This window comes from Theropithecus gelada, chromosome 7b (assembly GCF_003255815.1).
Source record: "Theropithecus gelada isolate Dixy chromosome 7b, Tgel_1.0, whole genome shotgun sequence".
NCBI classification, from domain to species: domain Eukaryota; kingdom Metazoa; phylum Chordata; class Mammalia; order Primates; family Cercopithecidae; genus Theropithecus; species Theropithecus gelada.
Genome location: NC_037675.1, coordinates 75,416,171 through 75,441,950, shown reverse-complemented (window position 1 = coordinate 75,441,950; position 25,780 = coordinate 75,416,171). Strand labels below are relative to the sequence as shown.

At 41.8% G+C, this 25,780-nt stretch overlaps 1 protein-coding gene across 3 annotated transcripts in view; it reads right to left on the bottom strand.

Moving 5' to 3' along the window:
• LIN52 (lin-52 DREAM MuvB core complex component) overlaps nucleotides 1-25,612 on the bottom strand; it is a 118,712-nt gene extending 93,100 nt beyond the window's left edge. The window contains exons 1-5 of one of the 3 annotated variants that reach the window (XM_025393008.1): nucleotides 25,415-25,612; nucleotides 17,688-17,762; nucleotides 14,346-14,383; nucleotides 11,879-11,945; nucleotides 8,477-8,560 (exon numbers count right to left, since the gene is read on the bottom strand). In XM_025393008.1, the coding sequence (XP_025248793.1) occupies nucleotides 8,477-8,560; nucleotides 11,879-11,945; nucleotides 14,346-14,383; nucleotides 17,688-17,762; nucleotides 25,415-25,541 (391 nt within the window). In that variant the 5' untranslated portion in view covers nucleotides 25,542-25,612. The remainder of the gene's footprint in view (nucleotides 1-8,476; nucleotides 8,561-11,878; nucleotides 11,946-14,345; nucleotides 14,384-17,687; nucleotides 17,763-25,414) is intronic. The other 2 variants (XM_025393009.1, XM_025393007.1) reach the window with 2 other exon arrangements.
• Nucleotides 25,613-25,780: the final 168 nt, after the last annotated feature.

Here is a 25,780-nt window from a genome sequence, read left to right as displayed (position 1 = left end):
ATGAGCAAACTGAAAATGAAATTAAGAAAACAATTCCATTTATAATAGCGTCAAAAAGAATAAAGTACTTAGGAAAAAATTTAACAAATGAAGTATAATATTTATGCTTTGAAAACTGCAAAACATTGTTGGTGTTGGAAAGTTCACACATCCCAATTTCGAAACTTACTACAAAGCTACAGTAAGCAAGAAAGTGAATTACTGGCATAAGGAGAGATTAAATCAATGGAATAGAATTGAGAGTCTAGAAATAAACCTTCACATTTATGGCCAACTAATTTTTTTTGTTTTGAGGCAGGGTCTCTCTTTGTAACCCAGGCTGGAGTGCAGAGGTGTGATCATGGTTCACTGAAGCCTCGACATCCCAGGCTCTGCCTCCTGAGTAGGTGAGACTATGGGTGCACAGCATCACATATGGCTAATTTTTAATTTTTTTGTAGAGATGGAGTCTCACTTTGTTGCCCAGACTTGTCTCAAACTTCTGGGCTCAAGCAATTCCCCCACCTTGGCCGCCCAAAGTGCTGGGATTACAGGTGTGAGCCACCATGCCTGGCTGCCAACTGATTTTTGACAAGGATGTCAAGACAATTCAACAGAAAAAAGGATAGTCTTTTCAATGATGCTTCTGAATTATGCTAAGAAAACTGGATCTCCACATGCGAAAGAATGAATTTAGATCCCTATCTCACACCAAATATAAAAATTAACTTAAAACGAATCAAAGACCTAAATTAGTCTAAAAGATAAAACTATAGAACTTTTAAAAGAAAACACAGGCATAAATTTTTGAGACCCTGCATTAGGCAATGGTTTCTCAGGCAGGACACTAAAACACAAGCAACAACAAAATAGATACATTGGATTTCATCAAAATTTAAAGCTTTGTGATTCAAAGGACACCATTAAGAAAGTAAAAAGACAACCTATAGAATGAGAGAAAACTTTTGCAAATCATCTATCTGATAAGTGACTTGTTTCTAGAATATATAATGAAGTCTTACAATTCAATAATAAAAACACAAACAATACAATTTACAAATAAGCAAAGGATCTGAACTGATAGTTCTCCAAAGAAGATATATAATAAGCACATGAAAACATGCTCAACACCATTATTACTAGACAAATGCAAATCCAAACCACAATGAGACACTACTTCACACTCTCTATGAGGGACATGAAAATAATTAAAAGAAAAAAATACAAATAACAAGTATTGGCAAGGGTGTGAGAAAACTGGACCACTTATACACTGCTTGTGGGAATGCAAAATGGTTCAGCTAGTTTGGAAAACAGTCTGACAATTCCTCAATAGATCAGATATAGAGTTACCACATGACCCAGAAATGCCACCTCTAGCTATAAACCTAAGAAAATGAAAACACGTTTACCAAAAAAATTGTGTTTTGGTTGAACCTGAATGTTCACAGCAGCATTATTTATAGTAGCCAAGTAGTGAAAACAACTCAAATGCCCATCACCAGGTAGATAAATACGATGTGGAGTAGCTATACAATGGAATATTATTCAGTCATGAAAAGAAATAAAGCACTGATACATGTTATAACATAATTGAACACTGAAAACATCTTAACAGAAAGAATCCAGTCACAAGAAACCACATATTATATGATTTCATTTACATGAAATGTCCAGATGAGGCAAATCCAGAGAAACATGAAACCAGTAAGTAACAGCCTAGGTGTGGTGAGTTTGGGAAGTAATAGGGAGTGACTGCTAATGGGTACAAGGTTTTTCAGGTGATGAAAATGTTGTAAAATTGGTTGTCGTGGTGACTGCAAAATTCTGAATATACAAAAATCGCTGAATTGCACACTATAAACGGGTGAATTATAGACTATGTGAATTACATCTCAATAAAGCCGTTACAAAAAAAAAAAAAAAGAGAAAAAAACCAAATGCATCAGGGTCCCTAGTTTCAAATGATACGATCCTCTGCTTTCCCAGTTTTCACATTTTATTTAAACATATTTCAAAGATAGCTAGTAAGTAGGTCATGTGCATGACTACTAACTGGTTTGTGGTTTTCAGAGATGGGGAAAAAAATCTATGGGCTGAAAAAGTAAAAATACGATTCTTATCTTAAAAAGTTATAATCAATCCAAGGACTGAGACGTGTACCAAAAATCTCCAAGAAGAATGGTAAAAGCACCTTAAAAATCAAACAAACAAACTGCTCTAGGGGCTATTTGAGAGGCCACAGAGAACGTTCACTTTCTAAATCAAGGATGAAAAGGGAAGGCTGATAGAAGAAGGACAGCTTACTGAGAAAAAGGAATAGCATGAGTAGAACTAAGAAGATGGGAAGTATTCCAGAAAGAGTGAGGTTAAAAACTGCTGAGAACTAGTATTCAATAGCATTCATGATAATGAATCTTAGGAATAAAGGAAGCAGTGTAGTGTTGAAATTTAACAGGTCTAAATCAGGATCATACGCATGTAACAATAATGATAGAGTAGGGTTCAAGTAGAAGATAAACCAAGCCATCATCAGGTTTCACACTGTATTTATTCTGTGCTGTTGACCATCCACTGTCATAAGAGAAGACATTCCAGACATTATAAGACCTTCAAATATTGCATCTCATCACTAAAACACCAACTACCCAGAAAAAGAGCAATTTCCAGAAGCTTCAGACAGAGACAGTGCATGTGTTTTGGTAGGGGAGATGTAAGAAGGCTAGAGTAATCTGGTGAGGGCCAGAGTGCAAAGGATTTTGAATGCCACACAAGGGGCCTAAATTTTATCCTCTGGGTAACGATTTACAAGCAAAAGACAAAGAGAAGAAAATGTACTTCAAAAAATCAGGCCGGGGCCTGGCGTAGTGGCTCACACCTGTAATCCCAGCACTTCGGGAGGTCAGGCGGGCAAATCACTTGAGGACAGGAGTTTGAGACCAGCCTGGCCAACATAGCGAAATCCCATCTCTACTAAAAATATTTTTAAAAAGCTGGGCATGGTGGTACACACCTGTCATCTCAGCTACCTGGATGGCTGAAGCATAAGAATCACTTGAGCCTGGGAGGTAGAGGCTGCAGTGAGCCAAGACTGCACTACTGCATTCCAGCCTGGGAGACAAAGCAAGGCACTGCCTCAAAATAAATAAATAAATAATCAATCAATCAATCAATCAATCAATCAGGCCAGGGTAGGCATGGTGGTTCATGTCTGTAATTTCAGCACTTTGGGAGGCCAAGGAGGGAGGACTGGTTGAGTCCAGGAGTTCAAGACCACTCTGGGCAACATAGTGAGACCTCGTCTCTACAAAATATCAAAAAAATTAGCCGGATATGGTGGCACTGCACCTGCAGTCCCAGCTACTTGGGAGGCTGAGGTGGGAGGATCCCTTGAGCCCAGGAGTTCGAGGCTACAGTGAGCCATGATAATGCCATGGCACTCCAGCCTGGATGAGAGTGAGACCTTGTCTCAAAAAAAAAAAAAAAAAACATAAAAACAATGTGGCAGCAGTAACAAGACAGACTGGAATGGGGTAGTTGAGAGGCAGAGGGACCAGCTAGAAGGTGACTATAACATAGTTCCAGTAAAAGAGGGAGGACTCTGAGCTCAGATGGAAATAATAGAAATGGAATTCTTTATATGCTAAGGCAGAGTTTTACTTTTTAAAATATTTCTGTATATTTCAAGGGAATTTCATACAAATTAACTGCCCAAATCAAGCCAAGAGGCCTCTACTATAAATGCCTATAAGAAAAGCTACTGCATTCCAAAATTTGTACACCAAAAGGGTTATCTGAGGCATAATCATGTACCAATTCAAAGGGTAGCATTCATCTTCCAAAAGACACAACCTAGTTACTATCAGCCCTAGAAGGTTCATATAATTTCTATACTAACATTTAACAATGCTCTTGGGAAGTGACAAACAATCATGTTTTGAGGACAAATATTTTTTGCATTTTTTTTCTTTCCATCATCTTTATCAGTGCAGATATTTGCATAAAAACAGGATCACTGGTCCTTGGGGATTCATCAGTTCCTACTGCTTATTTTTCATCCATGTCATCCTCTCAATTAATGCAGGAAAGAGGATTTAGACATCGAAACACCAGATTAGGGTGTCAAGTAAAAGCCAACCCCTAGAGTAGATGAATAATCTGTAAGGACAAAAAAAATCTTGTTTTTATGCAAATACACTGCACACAACAAAACAAAGAGAGACTGTATGTAAGAAGTTCAATACACATCAATGTAATTGTTTCTAATTCAAAATTTTAAAACTATTTCATGTCAGCTAAATTCACGATGGCCAAGGAAAATGGCAATCAGTTGCAAAGCACTGCTACGGAAATTGAAACAACACCAAATTTTGAACTAGAAGATAATTCTGAAAAATCTCAGCTGTGCTCATGGGACTCATTTGGCAGAAACAAGCATTTCTCTTGTACAGTTTTGGTTTAGTGCTGAAGGTGGCTGAATTCAATGGCTTCAAACCCCCACCCCCAAAGCCTTAAGTTTTTAGAAATATAAACAGTTAGCAATAATAATGGCTTTAACTGTGTGGATTTAAAAAAGTAACAATGCCACACCAAGTTTTTGATTCCGTTGAAAGCCATTAAAATAAACTTTACTGATGCTTAGGGAACAAACTCATTATTCTGAAAACTAATAAAGAAAGAACAAGAATCATTTATCCCATCATGCCAGTAGGAGCAGCTTTCAAAGTAACCAAATAGTCGGTAAGATAAAGTCTTTTTAGAAAAATTCTAGTCAATAAGAGAAATGACAGAATATTACTACCTTGCAACCTATAATAAAATAGCAAATCTAGACTGTGATCAAAGCCTGCTACTCTAGGTATAAGACTGATAAAGAATATTACAATGAATACATCTGATTGTCATAGTTCCACCTGCATTTTATTTCCCCATCATTTGTTAAACCTAGTCATTTGTTCTGTAGATTTTTCAAATTCTGGGTTTTATTGATTACATTCCTATGGTAGAGCTTAACATGTTCACCTATCCCTTTTTATTTCCTGATAGTTAGATCTAGAAACCATCAACTATTAATCTTAATATCACAAAAAGAAAGACCAGCACACATAATGTATCTAACACCAACTGTGAAATATTCTTCACAAAATTAAAAAAAAAAAAAAAAATCAAGCCTGTATCTGTGCAAGCTTCTAGATCTAACAATCAGCAGATAAAAAAGGGATAGGTGAACATGTTAAGCTCCACCACAGGAATGTAATCAACAAAAACCCAGATTTTGAAAAACCTATAGAACAAATGACTAGGTTTAACAAACGACAAGGGGAAATAAAATGCAGGTGTAAATATGACAGGCTAAAAAAGATTTCAGAGACATATGAAATACAGCATATGAACCTTATTTAGACCCGGACTCCAACAAATGAACTGTATAAAGACATTTATGAGTCAACTAGAGAAATCTAAACCCTGACTGGCTATTTGATGATATTTAACAGGTTTGTAAAAAAAATTTTAGGCATAATAATGAAACTACTGTTATATTTTTAAAAAGTAACAGTAGCCAGCCAGGCGCAGTGGCTCACTCCTGTAATCCTGGCACTTTGGGAGGCCATGGCAGGTGGATCACCAGGTCAGGAGATTGAGACCATCCTGGCCAACATGGTGAAACCCCATCTCTACTAAAATAAATTAGCCAGGCATGGTGGTGTGCGCCTGTAATCTCAGCTACTTGGGAGGCTGAGGCAGGAGAATCGCTTGAACCCAGGAGGCGGAGGTTGCAGTGAGCCAAGATTGCGCCACTGCACTCCAACCTCCAACCTGGCGACAGAGCGAGACTCCGTCTCAAAAAAAAAAAAAAAAAAAAAAAAAAAGCCAGGCACAGTGGTATGTGCCTGTAGTCTCAGCTACTCAGAAGGCTGAGGTGGGATGATTGCTTGAGCCCAGGAACTCAAGTCCTGCCTACGCAACATAGAAAAACCCAGTCTCTTAAAAAACAAACAAACAAAACGAAAAAACAAAAAACAAAATGGCCAGGCACGGTGGCTCACGCCTATAATCCCAGCACTTTGGGAGGCGGAGTTGGGCCAATCACCTGAGGTCAGGAGTTCAAGACCAGCCTGACCAACATGGAGAAACCCCATCTCTACTAAAAATACAAAATTAGCTGGGAGTGGTGGCACATGCCTGTAATGCTAGCTACTCGGGAGGCTGAGGCAGGAGAATCGCTTGAACCTGGGAGGCGGAGGTTGTGGTGAACCAAGATCGTGCTATTGCACTCCAGCCTGGGCAACAAGAGCAAAACTCCATCTCAAAAAAAAAAAAAAAAAAAAAATCTCACATTTTGTGCCAGTGTTCCTGAAGAGAAAGGAAAAAAAAAAAAACAATAGGCCAGGTGTGGTGGCTCACGCCTGTAATCCTAGCACTTTGGGAGGCCAAGGTGGGCATATTATTTGAGGTAAGGAGTTTGAGACCAGCCTGGCCACCATGGTGAAACCCCATCTCTACTAAAAATACAAAAATTGGCCAGACATGGTGGTGCATCCCTGTAGTCCCAGCTCCTCAGGAGGCTAAGGGAGGAAAATCACTTGAACCCAGGAGATGGAGGTTGCCGTGAGCCGAGATCGTGCCACTGAACTCCAGCCTGGGCCACAGAGTAAGACTGTCTCAAAACAAAACAAAACAAGACAGAAAAAGAAAGTGAGTCCTTGTCTTCTGGAAACACATACAAAGTTACTCAGCAATGGGGTAATATAATGCCTGGAATTTGCTTTAAAGTAGCTATAGGAAATTGTTATAAGTAAAACAAGATTGGTTATATGTTGATTATTGAAGCTGGGCCATGGGTCATATTCCGTTCACTCTACTTTGGTATAAATAATAAAAAGCAGGAAAAAATACTTTATTACCTTTCTCAGTAGGAAAGCGGAAAAAGAGAAACTAATTAGAAGGACCGTAATTTCAGCTATAACTATAGATAATACTACTGACAAATCTATTTGGTAATATAGCATGTTCTTGATATAACAAGCATAACATTTACTTCATTGAAAAACACTGACACAAAGAGATAAAACCTTGATCATAACTATCATTACAGCATTTATTATCCAAAGCCAGAAACAAAATCAAGGAACAAAATCAACTATGAAAGTCTCACATTCACGAACTTACTAATCACAGATTTGTCTTTTCATTATAGATCAAGGAGGTCCATGACATACATGGTAACTAGTAATTTTGCCAAGGTATAAACTTTAATCATAACAAATAGGCCGGGCGCGGCGGCTCAAACCTGTAATCCCAGCACTTTGGGAGGCTGAGACGGGCAGATCATGAGGTCAGGAGATCGAGACCATCCTGGCTAATACGGTGAAACCCCGTCTCTACTAAAAAATACAAAAAACTAGCTGGGTGAGGTGGCGGGCGCCTGTAGTCCCAGCTACTCGGGAGGCTGAGGCAGGAGAATGGCGTAAACCTGGGAGGCGGAGCTTGCAGTGAGCTGAGATCCGGCCACTGCACTCCAGCCTGGGCAAAAGAGCGAGACTCCGTCTCAAAAAAAAAAAAAAAAAAAAAGAAAGAAATTACCAGTATATAGAGAAGAGTTAGGTATTAATGTGTGAACTTAGCAGACCAGCTAACAACCATATCTTGAAGCAGTTTGTTGTTCTCTATTTCTTGATTCCATAACCAATTCAAAAATGTTTTCCTGGTAAAAGAAAGCCAACTGCTGATGACAGTAATAGAAATAAAGGAAGGATAAAGAGGTCTGAGGAAGTGACAACTATCAGTTGAAAATTAGAAATTTTAAATTAATTTTCTTGTTTTTCAGACAGTCTCACTCTGTTGCCCAGGCTGGAGTGCAGTGGCATGATCTTGGCTCACTGCAACCTCTGCCTCCCAGTTTCAAGTGATTCTCCATCCTCAGCCTCCTAAGTAGCTGGGATTACAGGCATGAGCCACTATGGCCAGCCTTAAATTTATTTGTAAAGTAAAATGCTATTTGGGCACGGTGGCTCATGCCTATAATCCCAGCACTTTGGAAGGCTGAGGCAAGAGGATCACTTAAACCCAAGAGTTCAAGACCAGCCTGGGCAATATAGTGAGACTCTGTCTCTACAAAAAAATTCTAAAATTACCCAGGCATGATGGTACATGCTTGTAGTCCCAGCTACTTCAGAGGCTAAGGTAGGAGGATCACTTGAGCCCAGGAGTTGAAGACCAGCCTGTGCAACATAGTAAGACTCTTGTCTATTTAAAAATGAGATAATAACCTGAAGGGATTTCAATATAGTTTTACTGTATAAAGAAAAATCATTTGTTACCTAGTAAATCCAGTAATTATTCCACCACACTCCACCATAAAAAGTCAATGAATTAGATTGACTTCTTACCTTCAGAACGCTTCTCTTTTCCCTAATATACTTTCTGAATTATAACTGGAGCTCACGGTGATAATACACAGCATGTAACCCTGAACAAATGCGATTAGAGTACTCACACTCATCCAGCCCCAGCTGATAGGCTAGGTTCTGTAGGCCTCGTACCTTCTCCATCAAATTAGCCGTGGTGAGACTCCCCAGTTCTGAAACAGAATCATTTATTTCAACATCATTTCTTTCCACTCTTCTCTAGTAGCAACTTATTTGGGTTGGGAACTCTTGTTATACAAGTTTTCGAGCGTAATTACCACTGAATAAGTAGAAAATGGATCCGTAACTCCTCCCCCAATCTTACACACACACACACACACACACACACACACACACACACACACACAAATCAGGGAATTTTCCCACTACAGCAAAATTCCTCAGATAAGCTTACCCACTTAAAAATAAACAAATTTGCATAAAAACAGAATTAGCCGGGCACAGTAGCACATGCCTGCAGTCCCAGCTACTTGGGAGGCTAAGGCAAAAGGATCGCTTGAGCCCAGGAGTTCAAGACCAGCCTGGGCAACATGATACCTCACCTGTATAAAAATAATACAAAAATTCAGCCAGGCACGGTGGCTCACACCTGTAATCCTGGCACTTTGGGAGGCCAAGGCGGGCAGATCACCTGAGGTCAGGGGTTCGAGACCAGCCTGGCCAACCTGGCGAAACCCTGTCTCTACTAAAAATATAAGGATTAGCTGGGTGTGGTGGCAGGCGCCTGTAGTCCCAGCTACTCAGAAGGCTGAAACAGGAGAATCACTTTAACCCAGGAAGCAAAGGCTGCAGACAGCTGAGATTATACCACTGCACTCCAGCCTAGGCAACAAAGTGAGATTCCGTCTCAAAATAAAATAAAATAAAATAAAATTAGCTGGGTATGGTGGTGTATGCCTGTAGTCCCAGCTACTCAGGAGGCTGGGGTGGGAGGATCACCAGGAGGTCAAGGCTGCAGTGAGCCATGATGGCACCACCGCACTACAGTCTGGGTGACAGAGGGAGACCCTTTCTCAAATAAAACAAGAAAAAATAATAAAATAACAAGTGTTTCATCTTCAGGAAACATTATTTATAACATTCGTTTGGAATACGTCATTAAAATGTAAAACCTTGTCTTCTGATATAGCATTAAGAAAGACTTGAAGACATATCTGATCTGACAACATGGATATTGTCTCCACTGTTAATTGTAAGTCCACATTATTTCGACTTATAATAAAGTGGCAACAAAACTTACTATTCCCCATTTCCCTAAGTTTAGAAAACAAAGACTAAATAAAAATTTAAACTTTCCCTTCAAACCAAATTCCTATAAAAATCTTTAAGTTTACTAAGTAAAAAGACAGCATACTGTTGGAGGTTAGGAGCAAAAGGGAGTTGCTTAGGTCAGATCTCTTTCACCATCACAGTTACACTTCTGCAGTGGTGGTTTCACTATTGGGTGTTTCTGTGCTTGAGATATTTTGCAGGCCTTGCATTTGATGGATCAGTTGGTACCACCCAGATCAATAAACTGGTTCATCTGATCTTGTGGCCCCCACCCAGGAACTGACTCAGCACAAGAGGACAGTTCTGACTCCCTGTGATTTCATCTCCGGCCCAATCAATCAGCACTAGCAACTCACTGTCCCTCCAGCCCACCAAATTATCCTTAAAAACTCTGATCCCCAAATTCTCGGGGAGACTGAGTAATAAAAACAAACTCCAGTCTCCTGCACACACACACTCACACACACACGCAAAGACAATATTTAAACATTTTCTTTCCTGAATTTTTATTTAAACAGCACCCAATTCCTTTTAGGTTTAAGACACAGGTCAGTTTGCATAGAATATAATGCTATGATCCCTCATTAAAAATTTAGAGTTGCCTTAAGAAATACATGCTGATGAGATATTATAAAAATGTCTGTTTGAAACATTAGAAGAATGAACCTGAGATGCCCTTGAGACTTAATTTTTCCATGGCAGGAGGACGGAATCTGCATTTAAGCATTTCATGAAGAACAATGAATTACTTCTAAAACCAAATAAAGGTGTTTTTTTAATCTCATTTATCATGCCACAGTCATTATCTACACCTAGCATAAGTAGACTTTCTTGATATGTTCAGCTGTTTAAATACCTCAAGAATCCCAGGTTTTTACCTTAATTTCAGTCTATTACTTCACAATCATCATGAATCTTATCACCAGAAGGATGATAAAATAAATAAAGTAGGGCAAAAATCATGGAAAATTAATGTTTTTTAATTTAAATTTCCACTTTGTGATTGAGTTTCAAATCATTTATCAAACAACAATATTCACTACTTATAATATTCTTTATAGAAGAAATTGATGGGATAAAAAAATAAAAAATAGATCTTAACCCACTAAGAGGTTGTCATTTAATAGTACTGACAATATATGGCAGTAAATTCTAAATAAGGTACTTGTGTTATACTGGAAAGAGACTAGACTTAAAAGAGCACAGTTTACGCTGGGCGCGGTGGCTCACACCTGTAATCCCAGCAGTCTGGGAGGCCGAGGTGGGTGGATCACTGGAGGTCAGGAGTTCGAGACCAGCCTGGCCAATATGGTGAAACCCCATCTCTACCAAAAATACAAAAATTAGCCGGGTGTGGTAAGGGTGCCTGTAGTTCCAGCTACTCAGGAAGCTGAGGCAGGAGAATCGCTTGAACCCAGGAGGCGGAGGCTGCAGTGAGCCGAGATCGCACCACTGCACTCCAGCCTGGGCAACAAGAACGAGACTCCGTCTGAAAAAAAAAAAAAAAAAATCAGAGTTAAAATTTTTTAATTTTTTTTTTTTTTTTGAGATAGAGTCTTGCTCTGTCAGCCAGGCTGGAGTGCAGTGGAACAATTGCTCACCACAACCTCCATCTTCTAGGTTCAAGTGATTCTCCTGCCTCAGCCTCCAGAGTAGCTGGGATTACAGAAGCTTGCCACCATGTCTGGTTGATTTTTGTATTTTTAGTAGAGACATGGTTTTGTTATGTTGGTCAGTCTGGTCTCAAACTCCTGACCTCAGGTGATCTGCCCGCCTCAGCCTCCCAAAGTGCTGGGATTACAGGCGTGAGTCACACCCAGCCAAATTTTAACTCATTCTATCTTAGTTAACTTATGAACTTTGAATATAATCATACCCAATTCACAGGACCTTTATGGGAATTTAATCAAAAAATTTATGTTAGAGCTATTCGTTAACTGTATTATACAAAATTAAGTTCACATTAGAAGAATTTAGCAGCAGCAGCAGAATTCACTAAGACTGAGTCTTGAATTGGCAGGATTTCTACACATGGAAAAGGTAGAGAAGGGCATTACAGACATGAAAAACTACAAATAAGGAAGTTTAAATGAGAAGTCTGAAGCCAAAAATACTTGTAAGGAAACGGAAAAAAAATGGAGAGGTGGTTTATGGAAAAACATAAATACCCAGTTAAAAGTGTAACCGGCATCACTTACCTTTCAACATGTCGATGTCATCACGTTCTATCTCAGCCATCCATTTGGGCGGAGAACTAGTAATAGGCTGTCAAAAAATAATATATCCATTCAGACACATAGAAAGTATGAAGAGACCCTATTATTTTTATAAGAAATGTAGCCTGGGCCGGATGCAGTGGCTGCCAAGGTGGGCGGATTACTTGAGGTCAGGAGTCAGGAGTTTGAGACCCGCCTGGCCAACAGGCAGAAACCCCATCTCTACTAAAAATACAAAAAAATTAGCCAGGCGTGGTGGCACACACCTGTAAACTCAGCTACTCGGGAGGCTGAGGCACGAGAATTGCTTGAACCTCTTGAATGTGGGAAGCAGAGGTTGCAGTGAACCAAGATCATGCCACTGTACTCCAGCCTGGATGAGAGTATTACTCTGTCTCAAAAAACAAAAAGAAAAAATGCAGCTTGTCACATAGCCTTCAGGTTGTTTGAAAATACTGGCAGATTATAAGTTAAAAAACCTGGATTTCTCCAGGTTTAGATATGGCCTACAAATAGTCACTGTAAAAAACATGGCTCATCTTTAAAGTCAGTCTCAGAGAAATTATTGTGGAAGAACAGGTATGACCACTATTACTGGTTTATGCAGAACAAGTTAGTATAGCAATGAAAGAAATTACTTGAAATTCAGATCTGGTGAAAGACTCCAATTCAACTGTTTGAAACGCTAATCAGTAAATAACATTCTCTGGCATAGGGGAAGATTCAAAGAAGAATCAAGAATGAGAAAATCCTCATTCTAAGTGAGAGAAGTCTAGAATGGTCATGACTTGGAATTTTATTGTAGGTTTTAGAAAACTTCAGAATTTTACAATTTTTCATTTATGAAAGTGAACTTAAAACTATGAAAGAAGGGATGGGCGCGGTGGCTCACGCCTGTAATCCCAGCACTTTGGGAGGCCAAGGCGGGCGGATCAAGAGGTCAGGAGATCGAGACCATCCTGGCTAGCACGGCGAAACCCCGTCTCTACTGAAAATACAAAAAAAAAATTAGCCCCGTGTGGTGGCGGGCGCCTGTAGTCCCAGCTACTCCGGAGGCTGAGGCAGGAGAATGGCATGAACCTGGGAGGCGGAGCTTGCAGTGAGTCGAGATCGCTCTACTGCATTCCAACCTGGGCGACAGAGCGAGACTCCGTCTCAAAAAAAAAAAAAAAACAAAAAACCGGCAGGGCGCAATGGCTCAAGCCTGTAATCCCAGCACTTTGGGAGGCCGAGACAGGCGGATCACGAGGTCAGGAGATCGAGACCATCCTGGCTAACACGGTGAAACCCTGTCTCTACTAAAAAATACAAAAAACTAGCCGGGTGAGGTGGTGGGCGCCTGTAGTCCCAGCTACTTGGGAGGCTGAGGCAGGAGAATGGTGTGAACTCAGGAGGCGGAGCTTGCAGTGAGCCGAGATCGCGCCACTGCACTCCAGCCTCGGCCACAGAGTGGAAAAAAAACAAAACAAAACCATGAAAGAAAGTCCATTCTTAGAATAGCTCTGGGTCAGCAGTTTAACGCTAGTTGCACACGAGAATCACCTATGTAACTTTTAAAAATATAAATGCCTTGGCCACACTCCAGACATAATGATTTAGAATATGAGGAGTAGGGAAGGGTCCAGTGGAAAGAGTAGAGCAAGGGATTCCTCATATGTGTTTTTCTTTTTTTTTAATTATTTTTTTTCTTGGTGCTCATTTGTTACAGTGCATTTTTCAAGAGCTCCATAGCTGCATGTTGATGATTCTGTCATGCACAAAAGGTAGAGTTGAGAAACATTATTTCAGCTTTGCATCCTTCTCTTTTTTAAATTAAAATGTACTCAGTACCTATTATGTGACAAGCAAAACACTTTACACGCATCAGGCCATTTACCTCCAAATCAACTCTATAAAGTAGGTGTTATTTTTCCCATTTTTCACATTAAAAAAAATAGTAACAGGTACAATAGCTCACACCTGTAATCCTAATGCTATGGGAGGCTGAAGCTGGAGGATCACTTGAACCCAGGAGTTCAAGACCAGCCTGGGAAACACAGTGAGACCTCATCTCCACAAAAAACTTTAAAAGGCCAGGCCGGGTGGCTCACACCTGTAATCCCAGCACTTTGGGAGGCTGAGGTGGGTGGATCACTTGAGGTCAGGAGTTTGAGACCAGCCTGGCCAACATGGTGAAACCCCAACTCTACTAAAAATACAAAAATTAGCCAGGCATGGTGGTGGGCACCTGTAATCCCAGCTACTTAGGAGGCTGCGGCAGGAGAATTGCTTGAACCTGGTAAGTGGAAGTAGCAGTGAGCCGAGATTGCACCACTGCACTCCAGCCTGGGTGAAAAGTGAGACTTTGTCATAAATAAAATAAAATAAAAAAGAGAGATCTGAGCTTTTACCCAGGAGCGAAACTTTGGATCGACCTCAGTAGGTAAGGGATATTACTTATATTACTTACACTTTTGAAGGAAGCTGCAAATTCAGCAACACCTGGTACTAAAAGAAAAACAAAACAATATTTATTCAATAAGTATGATTGCTCAGGCATAGAAGATCCAAATAATAAGAAAATAAGAAAACAGCTTTGTCTGTTTTCTTATAGTTTAGAACAAGAGAAAGAATAAACCAATAACTATAATACTGTTTCAGTCCTCAAAGAAAGATGCCAGGGCTATGGGAAGACAAAAATGGAAAGCTAAGTCAGACCCAGGGGGCATAAAAAGCTTCTCAACGAAAATAATGCCTCAACTGAACTTGGAAGGACCAGGAGTCAGCTGGTTGGGAGGGTGGTAAGATACAGTATCTCTTACCAGAAACTTTAAACTGCCTTTTTAGTGATGCTATTCTGTCAATCCAATTTTATTTAAGTTTCTCACAGAAAGAATCACATTAAAAGGCAGAAAAATAAAAATCAGGGCTGGGCATTTTGGGAAGCCAAGGCAGGAGGATAACTTGAAGATCAGCCTGGGCAACAAGGCAAGACTCCAGACTCTACAAAAAATTAAAAAACTGGGCCGGGTGCGGTGGCTCATGCCTGTAATCCCAGCACTTAGGGAGGCTGAAGCAGGTGAATCACTCGAGCTCAGGAGTTGGAGACCAGCCTGGGCAATATAGTGAAACCCCATCTCTACAAAAAATACAAAACTTAGCCAGGCATAGTGACATGCACCCCAGTCCTAGCTACTTGGAAGGCTTCAGCCCAGGAAGTTGAGGCTGCAGTGAGCCATGATCATACCACTGCACTCCAACCTGGGCAACAGAGCAAGACCCTGTCCCAAAAAAAACCAAAAAACAAAACACAAAAAAACAGTTAGTTGGGCATGGTAAGGCACACCTATAGTCCCAGCTACTCAGGACGCTGAGGCAGGAGGATGGCTTGAACTCAGAAGTTGGAGGGTGCAGTAAGCTATCATTGCGACATTGCACTTTAGCCTGGGTGATAGAATGAGATTCTGTCTCTAAAAAAATAAATAATTAAAATAAGATCTTTGCCTGAGCTCAGGAGTTCGAGACCAGTCTGGACAACACAGTGAAACCCCGTTTCTACTAAAATACAAAAGATTAGCCAGGTGTGGCAGCATGCACCTATAGTCCCGGCTACTTGTGAGGCTGAGGCAGGAGAATTGCTTGAACCCGGGAGGTAGAAGTTGCTGTGAGCTGAGATCACCCCACTGCACTCCAACCTGGGCAACAGAGCGAGACTCTGTCTCAAAAAAAAAAAAAAAAAAAAAAGTTCAATCTCACCAAAAAGAAAATGCAAAATGAAAGTAATAGATTGATAACATCTAATACTGGCTAGAATGTGAGGAAAGGGGCCCTCATACAGTTATTCTCTTCCATGTATACAAAGATATGTATACCTGAGTATTCACTGATAAACTATCTGTAAAATCAAAAACTAGATATAGGCTGGGCACAGTGCCTCACACCTGTAATCCTAGCACTCTGGGAAGCCAAGGTGGAAAGACAGCCTGAGGCCAGGAGTCCAAGACCAGTCTGGGCAACACGGTGAGACCCTGTCCCCCTCAAAAAATTTTTTTAAATAGCTGGTTGTGGTGGTGCATGCCTGTGGTCCCAGCTACTCAGGAGGCTGAAGTGAGAGGATCACTTGAGCCCAGGAGGTTGAGGCTGTAGTCAGCTGTGATAATGCCACTGCACAAAGCCTGGGTGACAGTGAGACCCTGGCTCAAATTAAAACAACAACAACAACAAAAAAACTAGATATAACTTAAGTTTCCAAATAATGTATGAATATATAAACTATAATATATCCATACAATGAAATGAAGTAGACATACACATACCAAGATGGAACTGTTCATATGTGGAGTAAGTTAAGTGGCAGGCCACATGTATAACTCCATCATTATGAACAAAAAAAATCCCTCTTATATATACTTTAAAAATTATTATTTCCTTATCTGTATAAGTATAAAACAGGTCAAAAGGATGTCTACCTTTTTTTTTTTTTTTTTGAGACAGAGCTTCACTCTTTGTTGCTCAACCTGGAGTGCAATGGAGTGATCTCAGCTCACTGCAACCTCCGCTCACTGCAACCTCCACCTTCCAGGTTCAAGCGATTCTCCTGCCTCAGTCTCCCAAATAGCTGGGATTACAGGCATGTGCCACCACGCCCAGATAATTTTTTGTATTTTTAGTAGAAACTGGGTTTCACCATGTTAGCCAGGCTGATCTCAAACTCCTGATGTCAGGTAATCCGCCCACCTCGGCCTCTCAATGTGCTTGGATTATAGGCATGAGCCACCACACCTGGCCGGAGTTGTACCTTTTACAAGGATTTGTGCGATTAAAAGTGATTAACTTTGTAAGAGTGGGCCAGGTGCAGTGGTTCAGGCCTCTAATACCAGCACTCTGGGAGGTCAAGGCAGGCAGATCATCTGAGGTCAGGAGTTTGAGACCAACGTGGCCAACATGGTGAAACCCCATCTCTACTAAAAACACAAAAAATTAGCCGGGCGTGGTGGCACGCACCTGTAGTCCCAGCTACCTGGGAGGCTGAGGCAGGAGAATCACTTGAATCCTGAGGCAGAGGATGCAGTGACCTGAGTGCGCCACTGCACTCTACCCTGGGAGAGAGAGAGAGACTCTGGTTCAAACAAAACAATTATTATTGCTTAAAGGCTCCTTATTTTCTGAGTTACACTGTGTTCTGAAAAAATTAAAACACCAAACAGCTATTCTTAACACTGGACTTCAGTCTCTTCTCTTTGAAATAAAATAAAACTTTAATCATTAAAGTTAAATGATAACTCTTCAGGCTGGTCTGATGGTAGTGGGTTATCAGAACTTTTTTTTTTTTTTTTTGAGACAAAGTCTCACTCTGTCACCCAGGCTGAAGTGCAGTGGCACGATCTCTGCTCACTGCAGCCTCCGCCTCTTGAGTTCAAAAGATTCTCATGCCTCAGCCTCCTAAGTAGCTGGGATTACAGGCGTGTGCCACCACATCCAGCTAATATTTCTATTTTTTTTTTTAATAGAGACAGGGTTTCGCCATGTTGGCCACGCTGGTCTCAAACTCCTGACCTCAGGTAATCCTCCCAACTCGGCCTCCCAAAGTGCTGGGATTACGGGCATGAGCCAACAGGCTCAGCCAGTTATCAGAACTTATTAATGTTAGTGTCACTAAAGTTTGTATACAATCCCCCACTGCTAAATTTGACTAGCTTCAAAATAAATAAAAATTTACCAAATAAATAAATGATAACTCTTTAAAAATCTGTTTAAAAAGGAGCATTGTTTCTCCTACATTGACTCTGATATAAAGAAAGCAAAAACTTACATTGTTCTGGCCAAAGATCTGGTGAGGCACGGTCAAGTTTTTCAAAACTTAGCAAAGATGCTTCCAGATCTGTCCCTAGAACAAAACATCCAGATGAACCAAGAAGATAGGAAACACATTAATGTATATGACACTTCAATCTCAAAGGACATAAACTGGAACACTCACCTGGAAGTCTAGAGATATGAATTCTGTAACTATTGATGCCACTGGTCCGTGATAGAATACAAATACATCATTCTCCCTTACCAAACCTCACTCTTTCAATCTATGAATGGGAGTGATATTTTATTGGGAGTGTTAAGAAAAATGAGTATCAATAAACCCACCTGCATCTTCATTCATACTCTTATGCTTTCCTCCAGTTACAATGAATTAAGTGTTTCTACTTCCATGAAACAGACTCTTCTGATAGCACTCTAGATGCCACCTTCTCTTGCTTTGTCAAGGACATCACTTGAATATCATCTTTCTCATGTACCATCAGTTTCTACCTTCTCTAGCCTCATGCTCAGTAGCAATCAAGCCAGTTGCAGAATCTGTGCTTAAAAAAAAAAAAAAAAAGGCCGGGCGCGGTGGCTCAAGCCTGTAATCCCAGCACTTTGGGAGGCCGAGACGGGCGGATCACAAGGTCAGGAGATCGAGACCATCCTGGCTAACCCGGTGAAACCCCGTCTCTACTAAAAAATACAAAAAACTAGCCGGGCGAGGTGGCAGGCGCCTGTGGTCCCAGCTACTCGGCAGGCTGAGGCAGGAGAATGGCGTAAACCCGGGAGGCGGAGCTTGCAGTGAGCTGAGATCCGGCCACTGCACTCCAGCCTGGGCGACAAATCAAGTCTCCGTCTCAAAAAAAAAAAAAAAAAAAAAAAAAAAAAAAACCCAGCCGGACATGGTGGCTCACACCTGTAATCCTAGCACTTCAGGAGGCCAACACGTGAATCACAAGGTCAGGAGTTCAAGACCAGCCTGGCCAACACGGTGAAACCCCGTCTCTACTAAAATACAAAAAATTAGCTGGGTGTAGTGGCAGGCACCTGTAATCCCAGCTACTTGGGAGGCTGAGGGACGAGAATCGCTTAAACCCGGGAGGCAGAGGTTGCAGTGAGCCAAGATCGCACCACTGCCTCCAGCCCAGGCAACAGAGTGAGATTCCATCTCAAAAAAAAAAACAAAAAACAAAACAAAACAAAAAACCACCAGGGCAGGCGGGGTGCCTCATGCCTATAATCCCAGCACTTTGGGAGGCCGAGCTTAGGAGTTCAAGACCAGCCTGGGCAACACAGTGAAACCTGGCTGGGCGTGGTGGTGTACCCTTGTAGTCAGTCCCAGCTACTCAGGAGGCTGAGGTGGGAGAGTGACTTCAGCCTGGCAGGTCGAAGCTGCAGTGAGTAAGCTCTGTTTGTCCCACTGAACTCCAGCCTGGATGACAAAGTGGGACACTGCTTTAAAAAGAAAAGAAAAGAAAAGAAAACCAAAAACCCTCTCTCTTGACCCCATGACCTCTTCCATTCCTGCTTCACTGCAAAAGTTCTTATGTTGTCTTTTCTGCTGTCTCTACTTCCTTACATCACTCGCTCTCCTTAATGTACAACAATCAGGCTTCTGTCCCTACATACATAGAAACTGCTATTGTCAAGGCATCTATGACCTATGTTGCCAAATCCAGAGGTCACTTCTCTATTCCATCTTTTTTTTTTTTTTTGGAGACGGAGTTTCGCTCTTGTCTCTTAGGCTAGAGTGTAATAACGTGATCTAGGCTCACTGCAACCTTAGCCTCCCAGGTTCAAGTGATTCTCCTGCCTCAGCCTCCTAAGTAGCTGGGATGACAGGCACATGCCACCATGCCCCACTAATTTTTTTATTTTTAGTATTTTTAGTAGAGATGGGGTTTCACCACGTTGGCCAGGCTGGTCTTGAACTCCTGACCTCAGGTGATCCACCTGCCTCGGCCTCCCAAAGTGCTGGGATTACAGGTGTGAGCCACCGTACTCAGCCTGTTCTGTCTCATGTGATGTTTTTGCAGCATCCACACACTGACTACTTTCCTTGAAATACTACTCCCCGCTTCTATAAAACTACTATGCTGGTTTCTCTCCTACCTCACTGACTCTCCTTTTTCCTTCTCCTTTTTCACTCAGGCCCCATCCTACACTGGCTCCTCTCTCTACCTCACTTTAGTGGCATAAATTGAAACACACAGAAAACAGGAAAATACTGGGTAGAAGAAGAGGATGGTCCCCCGGCAAAGGCCCCACCCTCAAGTCTGGAAACCTGCGGCCAGAAATGGGAACAGGCTTTCCTGTTTTCATGCCCAAAAGTTGCCTTTTGGCCCACCATGCCCCACTATTCTATATCCATGTAAACCCCAAACTCTAGGCTCCACAAGGAGATGAACAGAAGGGCAGAAGAACTGCAGAGAAGAGAAGGAGCATCTGAATGCCAAGAGAAGTTTGGCTGGGGAAGGTCAGAGATGAGATCAGCCACTGAATAGCCAAACTCCAGGGATAGATCACCTTCCCACTCCCTCCCCTTTCCAGCTCCCCATCCATCCCACTGAGAGCCACCTCCACCACCCAGTAAAACTCATACATTCACCATCCTTCAAGTCCATGTGCAATCTGATTCTTCCTGGACACCAGACAAGGACCCTGGTACCAAGAGGGCACTGAGTCACTTAACACTTAAGCATCTGCAGACAGCAAAGCTAAAAGAGTGCACTGGCCGGGCACGATGGCTCATGCCTGTAATCCCAGCACTTTGGGAGGCCACAGTGGGTGGATCACTTGAGGTCAGGAGTTCAAGACCAGCCTGGCCAACATGGTGAAACGCTGTCTCTACTAAAAATATAAAAATTGGCCAGGCGTGGGGGCACACACCTGTAATGCTAGCTACTGGGGAGGCTGAGGCAGGAGAATCATTTGAACCTGGGAGGTGGAGGTTGCAGTGAGCCAAGATCATGCCACTGCACTCTAGCCTGGGCAACAAAGCGAGACCCTATCTCAAAAAAACAACAACAAAAAAAGAGTGCACTGTTATACATGCCCATTTAGGCTTTGGGAGTCACAGGTACCCACCCCTAGATGCTACCATGGGGCTGGAGCCCAAAAGTGCTCGCCCTGACTCCTACACCCACCCATCTGCATGCTCCCCCTCCCGTAAAAGGTTTGAGAGCACAAAGACAAGCCACACCCCTGTTGCATATCCTGGGGTTAGGGAACTCTCCTATTTCAACATGAGGACTTTATCTTCATCTGTATGCCAATGATTCCATATTTACATTTCCACTGCCAACCTTTCTAAAGAACTACAAAGGTTTATGTCCAAGTGGTTATTTGAATCCCTCTCTATTTACATATGAAAAAACCGCTTAAGGTCAGATGCAGTGGTGCACGCCTGTAATCCCAGCACTTTGGGAGGCCGAGGTGGGTGGATTGCTTGAGTTTGAGACCAGCCTGGCCAACATGGCGAAACCCCATCTCTACAAAAAGCAAAAAATTAGCCAGGTGTGGTGGTGTCAGCCTGTAGTCCCAGCTACTTGGGAGGCTGAGGTGGCAGGATCGCTTGAGCCTAGAGGTGGTGGCTGCAGTGAGCTAAGATCACACCACTGCACTCCAGCCTGGGTGATAGAGCCACACCTTGTCTCAAAAAAAAAAAAAAAAAATTCCCACTTAAACCTAATTATCTTCAAAACCATATTCCCCCAATCTTCTCCCATCTCAAGAAATAGCACTACCATAAACCCTACTTCTCAAATCGAAAACCCAGATGTCATCCTTCATGCATTCTTTTCCTTCACCCTTCCATAACCAATCCATGAGTAAATCTAGTCATTTCTACCTTCAAAATACACCCTGAAATCGAATAACCCGAGGAACCACCACTTCCCTCTTGGACTACTTCAATAGCCTCTTAACAGATCTCTCTGCTCCCATTCTTACCCTTTCCCCTTCACGCCCCCAAATCTATTCTCTATAAAGAGGCCAGAAATGATTTTTTTAAATGTCAATCAGTTCGTGTCACTCTCCAGCTTAAAGTTCCTCCCAGTTAAATCTGTGAATGTGTATCTACCATACTCTATAAAATCTTACTCAGCCTCTGCCTAATTCTTTGACATCATTTCTTTTCCACTCTTCCCTTGCACAGAGTAGTACTCAATATTAACATCCGTTGAATTTTTATTGTATGCTCAGTATGCTAACCAGTTGCATAACTAGTTCATTTAATGCTATAAACTGCGGTTCTTAACATTTTCTGGGTAAGCCACATCTTTGGAAATCTGGGGAAAAAAATGAACTCATTCCCCAGAAAATATACATACGTACAAAATTTTTCAACATGTACTTTTCTCTAAACTGAATTTGTTTTGCCAAATATCCCAAAGGAATTTCCAATGGCATTTTAATTGTAAAGAACTCAACTAATACACTGCCTTAACTAAAGCATCAAAAATTAGCTTCTCTTTGTTACCAATTTCTGAGGAATGTTCAACCATAACAAAAATAAAGTTATCGGGCCAGGTGCAGTGGCTCGTGTCTGGAATCCCAGTGCTTTGGGAAGCCGAGGCAGGAAGATTGTCTGAGCCCAGGAGTTTGAGACCAGCCTGGGCAACATAGTGAGACTTCATCTCTACAAAAAATAATAAGGCGGGGCACGGTGGCTCACGTCTGTAATCCTAGCACTTTGGGAGGCTGAGGTGAGTGGATCACCTGAGGTCAAGAGTTTGAGACTAGCCTGGGCAACATGGTGAAACCCTGTCTCTATTAAAAATACAAAAATTAGCCAGGTGTGGTGGTGTGTGCCTGTTATCCCAGCTACTGGAGAGGCTGAGGCATGAGAATTACTTGAACCCAGGAGGCAGAGATTGCAGTGACCCGAGATCGTGCCACGGCACTCCAGCCTGGGTGACAGAGTGAGACTCCGTCTCAAAACAAAATAAATAATAATAATAATAAATTAGCTGGGCATGGTGGTGTGAGCCTATAGTACCAGCTACTTGGGAGGTTGAGACGGGAGGATAGCTTGAGCCTTTGAGGGTGCAGTGAGCTATAATCATACCACTGCATTTCAGCATGGGCAATAGAGTGAGAGAGACCCTGTCTCTAAAAGAAAATTAAAAAAAAAATTATTGGGGGTACAATCTAATAACCTACATGGGTGACCTTATGATACCACAGTCTGGGATAGAACTCAGACTCTGCTGTGAGTCTTACTCTCATAAATTAAGTAATTAGATGGCTGTATTTGAATTTCAGTTTTCTCCTTTTCAAAGAAGCTCCAGCAAATTTATCACAAAAAAGACAAAAGAGTAAATGACAAACATTTTCAAGTCAATGTTATCTGAATTAAATTTTAAAGACAGTGACAGGTGGAACACTAAAAATAGAAGTGAGAGAGCTAGGCCATGGAATATTTTGGAATGAGATTCAACTTACTGAGACGTTGAATTTAAGTTCAAAGTGCTTGACTTGATTTTTTCAGATTAAAAGAAAACATTAGGTGGAGAGGAGTGAAACTTTGTAAGAGATGAGAATGAAGACTTTTAAAAATCAAGAGTGCAAATAAAGTGACCATAGGGATGGCTAGAAGACCAAAGGAAAAAAATTTAACATTTTTAATACTCTTCCTGGCCAAAGAAAGGAAACTAAATTGAGAGAAGACAAGGAAAAAAAAAATCAAACTCAAGGAACACATCTCTAAAATCCCCAAAATTTGTAAAAACAATTTAAAAATAAACTAAAAAATTTAATAACAATTACCTCTATTTCTATCACTTGGCTTTTTAAAAAAATTGTGGTGAAATGTCCATAAATTTTACCATTTTAATAACTTTTAAGTATACAGTTCAGTGGTATTAAGTACATTAATTGTGCAATCATCACATTCATTTCCAGAACACTTTCACCTTCCCAAACTGAAATTTGGTACCCATTAGCAATAACTCCCTATTCCCTTTTTAAATGCCTTTCTTTCTGGCGAGAGAAGGACATTTTTGCAAGAGAGCACCCAGGAAGGAGAATCTCTTTTGACTCCAAACATCCAAAATTTCTTGTTTTTCCTTCTTTTTTTTTTTGAGACGGGGTCTCGCTTTGTCACCCAGACTGGAGTGCAGTGACATGAACATGGTTCACTGCAGCCTCCACCCCCAGGCTCAAGCGATTCTCTTGCCTTAGCCCCCCAAGTAGCTGGGACTACAGGTGCACGGCACCACACCCAGATAATTTTTGTATTTTTTTGTAGAGATGGGGTTTCACCATGTTGTCTAGGCTCGTCTTCAACTCCTGAGCTCAGGCAATCTGCCTGCCTCAGCCTCCCAAAGTGCTGGGATTAGAAGTGTGAACCACCACGCCCGGCCATAATTTCTAACACAGTATGTACCTGTGCTCACAAAATTTAAGACTCGGTTAAACGTAAAACTTAAGATCAAGTAATATATTATTTCTCCACATATCTAATCAATATTTCAATAAATGTTAATTAAAGACCTACTGTTCGTCAGGCACTGTGCTAAACCTGGGATCCAGCTATGAACAAGACAAACTTGTAATTTATAATCTAGCGTACAAGGGGCAAAGTTAACATAGTAACTATGCTGACAAGGAAGATACTGAGGCAATGAATAATGGTGGGGAAGGGCAACTCCAGATACTGTGTTCTAAGAAAGACTCTTTGGGAGGTGACATCTAAAAAGAGAACTGAAACTGAAAAAAAAAAAAAAAAAGTGTATATGTTTGAGTCATCTTTTGGTCTCCCAAAGCACCTAGCATTATGCCTTTCATGTAGTAGGTATTCAATACAGCTCACCTTGGCTTCAATTTCTTCATTCCTGCAATGAACTTCCAAGATTCCTTCCAAATACAAAATCTGTTTGTCTAAGGGAGGGCAACCTATATATCAATAAAATCGATATATAGTTGGGATGCGGATGGTAGAACTAAAAATGAGTTTAAAAATGACTGCAAGACCCTCTCTAAAGCAGAACCAAGAGCAAAAGCATGGGAGTATACCAAAACAACTTGTTACTTGAGATGACTTGCATTTTACACAACATATAAACAGAAATCGTTCATTCACTCAGCCTTAAGAAACAACACGTAAAGCAGATCAGAAAGAGCGGTTGCGACCTGTGCAAGACAACACTTAAAAGCTCAATACTCATTCTCCTCGCGACTCTCTCGGCGAGGGGCCGAGAACGTCCCCCGCTTCTCTTGCTGCCACGGCAATGGTCCCAAACTGAGGAGACAGGAGAGAGATCATGTTTCTCTTGCGGTTCACTATCGAGATGGGGTCAGCCAGCAGCCCCTGCGAGGGTTTGAGAATCGTTCCATCCGTGCGCTCAATCAGAAGAGAACTGATCCTTTCAATGGGATACCCCAAGGAGAAAACTACAGTAAGGCACGTCCTCCAGTAACATCTCCTCCTCGACCCTCAGCCTCGCCCAAATAGAGATAAGGAAGGGCCAGGGCGACCCCTGTCCTTTTACCCAGAATGAGTCCCTCCCTAGTGCCCTCCTCCACACGCCTGGTACAGAGCGGGGAAACTGGGCACCTCTGAAGCTGCTGCGAAGAACCGGTGAGCTGAAGACGGCGATGGATCGCAAGAAAAAAAACAAAAGGGAAAGGAGAAGAGCCCAAGAAAGAAATGTATGTTCGAGGGGCAGAGACAGAGTGGATGTTCCCCATACAGCAAAGAAGGAGACTGCAGGCAAACATCGCTAAGCCGGCTCTTACCGTCTGTGGGAGACGCCATCTTCCAACCCATGTCACGTGACGTGGCCAACCGTCGGCGGGAAAACGAGGATCCATAAGCCACGCCCCCAAAGAGAAACCCTATCCCCAACTCGCAGCCACGTCTCATTCCCTCGCCTCATAGGGCAATCTTCGCCCAGCCCCTCCCCTCATCATAGCCACGCCCCTTACGCAGTTGTTGAGGTGGAGCGACAGCAAAATTCTTGGAGGGTCTTATTTACTTTGCTCAGTGAAGGGGTGGGGCCTCGGTTGCGTCCTTGGCCAATCGGAGTTCCAGGTTAGGGGGGCGTCTCCTCCGTGTGCTCAGTATGGAGTGTCCAAGTCAGGGGCGTCTTCTCTACCTCCGCC